The sequence below is a fragment of the Haemaphysalis longicornis genome, unplaced genomic scaffold, assembly GCF_048455015.1.
Source record: "Haemaphysalis longicornis isolate Haplotype H1 unplaced genomic scaffold, Haemaphysalis longicornis Haplotype H1 scaffold_1, whole genome shotgun sequence".
NCBI classification, from domain to species: Eukaryota; Metazoa; Arthropoda; class Arachnida; order Ixodida; family Ixodidae; genus Haemaphysalis; species Haemaphysalis longicornis.
In genome coordinates, this window is record NW_027526203.1 from 6,274,144 (window position 1) to 6,279,579 (window position 5,436).

The following is a 5,436-nucleotide window of genomic DNA, read 5'->3' on the forward strand; positions in this document are numbered from 1 at the left end:
ACACGTTTGGACTTGTGGTGACATGCCACTTCAGTGGGATCGCTGAACTCTATCCGCTGCGCAAAGCGACTGCAGAGGAAGTCCTGCAAAAGCTGTCCGAGGTGTTCTGTCGCTACGGGTTTCCGGAGCGGCTGATTACCGACAACGACACGTATTTCACATTAAAATGGTTTTGTGAAGTTTGTGCGGCCATGTCAGGCAACAAACCACATCGTGCTATCACCCCCAGTCTAACGTGATGGAGCGCCGTAATCGAGACGTAAAGCCACTGATTAGGGCGTATGCCCGGTGGCAACAAGACTGGGACGACCACTTGAGCTCGATCTTCTTCGCTCTGCGCACAAGCGTGAATCAGTGCACGGGCGTCACGCCTGCGTTCCTGTTGTTCGGCAGGGAGCTGAACACGCCGACGGACACGGTACTGGCCAGGAGGTGGAACGCAGTCCCCGCGAAAGCGGCAGATGCAGCTTACGCACGCCGCTTGCGCGAGCGTTTGGCGGAAGACATCAAGGAGGCGATCCGCAGCCGCGGTAATGCCAGGATCGACCAAAAGGCGGCCTATGAGGGAGCTCATCGAGACGTGGCGTACCAAGTGGATGACACTGTTTTTAAACGTAACCACGCGATGAGCGATGCTAGCGTGGGGTTAGCGGGCGGTCTCGCACCCAAGAGGGTCCGACCAATCTTAGTCGCCGAGAGAAACTCGGGGCTGGACTACAAGCTGAAAGACCCGAGGTCTGGTCGGATCAGCGGCCCCATTCACGTGAGCAAGCTGAAGCACTACCTTCAGAGGGAAGATACTGCCGACGCTCCAACCTCTGGCGTGTGAGACCGCGAGCTCGAGGAAGGTGCGGAGGGAAGTCTCCCGACGCACCACTACTACACTCGAAATCGACCAGTCTTCTGACCGGGTGGGCCAACATCTCCTGAGGGTACAGGCCCACACGCCGAGTGTCCTAATGATCCTCCAACCATAACGCCAACATGCCAGGCCTGCTGCGAGCCAGCAACGTGAAAACTTGGGCGAGTTGGTGATGCATGTTGAACCACAGTGCAAACGACGAGACAAAGGACGAGAGCCAGCAGGGCCAGCCGCTGGAGCGAGAGCCCAGCAGCTGTCTACGCCGAAACCGCACCCTGCCACCCGTCAGCGAGCGAGTCGCGCGGCGGGGCGGAGCGGCTCCCGCGGTTAGCTGTTCGTGCCCCACCCCCATGTTGGCGGGGGATGCCCGCCGTACGTGCGCCGACCGGAAGCCATCGTCGTCGCTTGGCTAACTAGCCACCTGGGGAGACAGCACCAGGAACGTGGCCTCCAGCCTGGGCCCAGTCGTCAGGGGTCGTCACTGATGACCCGTAAGCAGGATCCGTAAGCAGCGGAAGCCGCCAGCGGTGCGGCAAGCAAAAGCACCGCCGGTGCGGGGCGAAGCGCAGCGGGAAGTGACCTCCTGGGTGCAGCCTGCTGCCCGGGCCCTGTCTTCAAACGGCCCAGCCTACTTCACTGGCGGGGCCGCGTACTCCCAAAGCATATCCCGTAAAATGCCACGCCGACCCCGCCCCCACCCCCAAAGATCGACGTCACAACGTGACGTCACTTTCGCTTCGTGGGCGACTCCATGCGACAAGGCTTTTTTCCCCTTTCGTTTTGGGCGTCGGCTGATGGTTTCGCTCCATTTGCGATGCTGCGACTGCGGCGCTGGGGATCTGACGCACAAGTGGTAGATGTTAGGCCCAACCACATCTTGAATTGTAGACGGACATGGTAGATGTTAAGTGGTAGGCCCAACCACATGCAGCGTACTTTCGGTGGTTTCTCGCGTGGTGACGCGAGCTGACGCGCGAGCAACGCCGATGTCTACGCTCGCCAGGTATCGGCGTCGACGCCGCGCGAGAAAGCAGTGGAAAGCGGGCAGCAGCGGTCGGGTTTCACGCCCTTTTCGTGCTTTGGGGTCATTCCTTTCAGCAGAAGAGAATCAATTTATTTTTCCCTTGCGGTTATCGGCTGCCTTGAGACAAATTGCAAGCTATTTCTTTTCGAAAGCGCTCATTCCTTTGGGGCTTGTTTGGCTTTCATCGGGAAGATGGGGTACTTACGATAGCTTTTTTTATTAAATAAAGGATCTCTGGCTACGTCGCTTGTAGTATTAGCATGATGAGCGTGGCTGCAAGATTGGTGCGTGACTACAAAGCCTTATTAACGCCAGAATGCGAGCGGCGCATGCCATTCCATTCGTTGCTGCCGTGGCTTGCGTAGGGGGGAGACCGAGGTTTTGCGATAGCTTTTCTTGACTCAAATAAGGGGGCTGTGGTTACATCGCTTGTAGTAATAGCAGAACTCTCCTCGGATCCAAGACGGAGGTTTTGCGATAGCTTTTCTTGACTCAAATAAGGGGGCTGTGGTTAAATCGCTTGTAGTAATAGCATAACTCTTCTCGGATTTAAGATTTGTGCGCAAGAAACAAGCGTTACCACTGCTCAAATCTCTCAAATACCACCAAAGCAAATCACTCGAAAATATTCGTTGGCAGCCTTTGTTAGGGTACCAAATTGTTGCGCCCCGCCTCGTCTTCTGGTGTGGTCGAGCGGTTGGGCGCTTGGGTGCTAGCGTTTTGTTTTGAAAGTCCATGGTCCGAATCTTGGCGAAACATCACTTTTTTGCAATGAGGGTTTCTTCAGCTTCTTTTCTTTTTCAAGGCTAACAAAGGGGACCAGAATACTTTGCCGTTTAACCTACAAGTGACGTTCGACGGTAACCTCAGTATCAAGGCAGCCCCGAAATTTGCTTTGCTCACACTTTGAATTCATGAAGATGCACTCGGTACATGACATCAAGGTAAAATCAAGTAGCAAGTAAAGTTGTGCTAAGTATTTGCTCATACGGGGGTGTGTTAGCACCCCCGTATTAACAAACATTAGTAATAATTTTGCAATTTGACACTTTCGGCGCTTTACTTTTCTGATGGAGGCGAAAGGCAAAAACGCCCGTGTTTACGACATTTCAGCGCACGTTGAAGTTCCCCAGGTGGTCAAAATTAATCCGGAGCCCTCCACTACGGCGCGTCTCATCGCCTGCGTTGCGTCGGCGCGTGAAACCCCACGATCAATCAATTTTCGGCGGCTCAGCCAGGGTGTCGAACCGGAACCGGAATCGAACTGAAGCTCTCCTCTCCTTTGGTGGCTGTTATGGAACGGGACGCAGACGCGAGGCCATGGCTGAGCCGGACCGAGGTTTTATTCGCTTCTTTCTCGTCTAGCCCCTGATCCCGATGATGGTAGGCGGTCGTCTTCCTCTTCTTCCATAATTCCGTAACATACTCCCACCGCCGACGGTGGCGCTAGTGATGAGGAAGTCCGGAACAGATTAGTCTAGGCTTGCCGTAGATTAGTCCAATGTCAATCTTGCGGAGTCTAGAGGTGGTAGATGCCTTTCTGCTTTATCGTCCATCGATGCTTTGAGTCACGATTCCTTCTTCTTGACACTTTCTTGGCTAAGACGGGGCACGCTGTTTTGCTCGAACCGGAGTGCCTAACGAACATGGATAAATCGTATTCTGGATGCAGCCTCAATCTTCTGGCCAGCGGTCCCTTTTCCCTTTTCTGTTCGCTTTCGATGTTCCTTTTGCGCACTGTCTTAGTATTTCCCACTTTCGTCTGCGTCATTGCCATTAACCTGGTTTTCCTTTCTTCTAGTGGTAGAACGGAGGCTTCAATTTCACGTGCTTGAATTCGCTTGTTCCGGGGTCTGCTAGTAAGCCACTCGTTCCGTGACGGCAGTGCACGAGTGAATCTCTTCCTGTCGTGACACGAAGAACCACTTCCATCCGTTGACTTAATCTTCCTGTTGTCTATGTGCGATGGCTTCCTGTGCTTGGCCACGGGCGCATCCGAGTCCGAGATGGTATTTTCATCGCTTCGGCGGAATGTCACGGCCCCGGCTGCTCGGTCGAACTTGGTCTTGCTGGTACATCCCGCGGCCTGGTTTACCGACGATGTTGGAAATGTAGGGTCGCTGTGCTGGTCCATCCTCTCTTCCACAGACGACGACGAAGCCACGGTTTCGAAGGCAGCCCTTGTTGCGAAGGGGAGGACTGCGCTGGCCGCGTCTTTTTCTGGGAGGTGCCTCCTCTTAGAGGATCTTGCGTCGGTTGAGGTGGCGACAAAGTCTTCGTCGCGGTGAACGACGTCCTCAACGTGGCCTGAGAGATTTGTTCCTTTAATGAAACCTTCGTGCGACTTATCGCGTATGAAAACTTTTCGCCTTCTTGTAAGTCTGCCACAAAACTGTGGAAGTCGAGAAGGCTCTGGATATGACCGTCCAGCTTTCGAAGTTCGTGTTGTTTTTGTTCTGCCATACGGTGCAAATCGATGAGCATACTTATATTCGATGGTGACGATTCCAAGACCCGAATAGTGGTGTTGGCTAGTTTCGTTATGTCCGCCCGGAGGATGACCCGCGAACTGATAAGTTGGTCCACGACCTGCCTGTCATCCAAACCAGAGAGCGTAGCGAAGCAAGGGTCGGGACTGTCCGATGGGTGGGGATCATCTCCGGGTTCTAGGTGGGAGGTCAATGTCCAGCACGCAGCCATGGCAAGCAACGTTCAAGGGTGAGGCCTCCGAAATGAGAAATCCGACGAACCTGAGGCCACGCACTACCTTGAAGGCGCTGCGCCGTGAAGTCCGCTGGTCCGTCGTTCCCGGGTTTCATGGCACCAGAAATGTTATGGAACGGGACGCAGACGCGAGGCCATGGCTGACCCGGACCGAGGTTTTATTCGCTTCTTTATCGTCTAGCCCCTGATCCCGATGATGGTAGGCGGTCGTCTTCCTCTTCTTCCATAATTCCGTAACAGTGGCTTCACATTTTTTCACTCAGCGGGCTTCCAGCGCTTCGGAATCCCGGCTTTTCCAGGAGCAGGATAAATAGTGCCCTCGCACTAAAAAAGTCACCAGCGTGAGAATGGTGGATATGTGCATATGTAGATGCTAGGCTCGGGCAGCTGACACTCCAGATATACAGTAGCTATTGGATGTGGTTGCTAAATACTTTTATTGCCTTGGATGGCCCTTAGCCAAGGGGGAGGGGGTGCAAGGGAGAGGATGATGCAGCCATGGTGGTAGACTTCGTGGAGTGTGGCATGCAGGAGGTTGCTGATAAACGTCCAGGAAGTGTTCAGTGCAATCACCGAGGGTGAGGTTTACGTTCAGGTATGGGACAGTGGCAGACGTACGCCGAACTGCTCGTTCCAGACGCAATTTAACAGAAAGATGAGCTACATGCGTGAGTGTATTGATTTTAAGAGAACGCGTGTCAAGAGATGCGGTTGAAGAATGAGTTTGTTATGGAAAAGCGGGACCGCGGGAGAATCTCAGAAATAGCGCTATCAAAATCATCATTGTTCGATGCATTGGTATTTCTCTAACGACAGAAGAATTTAG

The 5,436-nt window shown here is 53.7% G+C and overlaps 1 protein-coding gene across 1 annotated transcript; it reads left to right on the forward strand.

The window, feature by feature from the left end:
• The first annotated feature begins 238 nt into the window (after window positions 1-238).
• LOC144166933 (uncharacterized) lies at window positions 239-829 on the forward strand. The gene has a single exon (XM_077696598.1). It carries the CDS (start codon window positions 239-241, stop codon window positions 827-829), a length of 591 nt encoding a protein of 196 aa, XP_077552724.1.
• The last annotated feature ends 4,607 nt before the right edge of the window (window positions 830-5,436 follow it).

What these genes read in the sequence shown, in the direction of transcription:
- LOC144166933 (XM_077696598.1), top strand. Translation starts at nt 239, where the DNA reads ATGGAGCGCCGTAATCGAGACGTAAAGCCACTGATTAGGGCGTATGCC.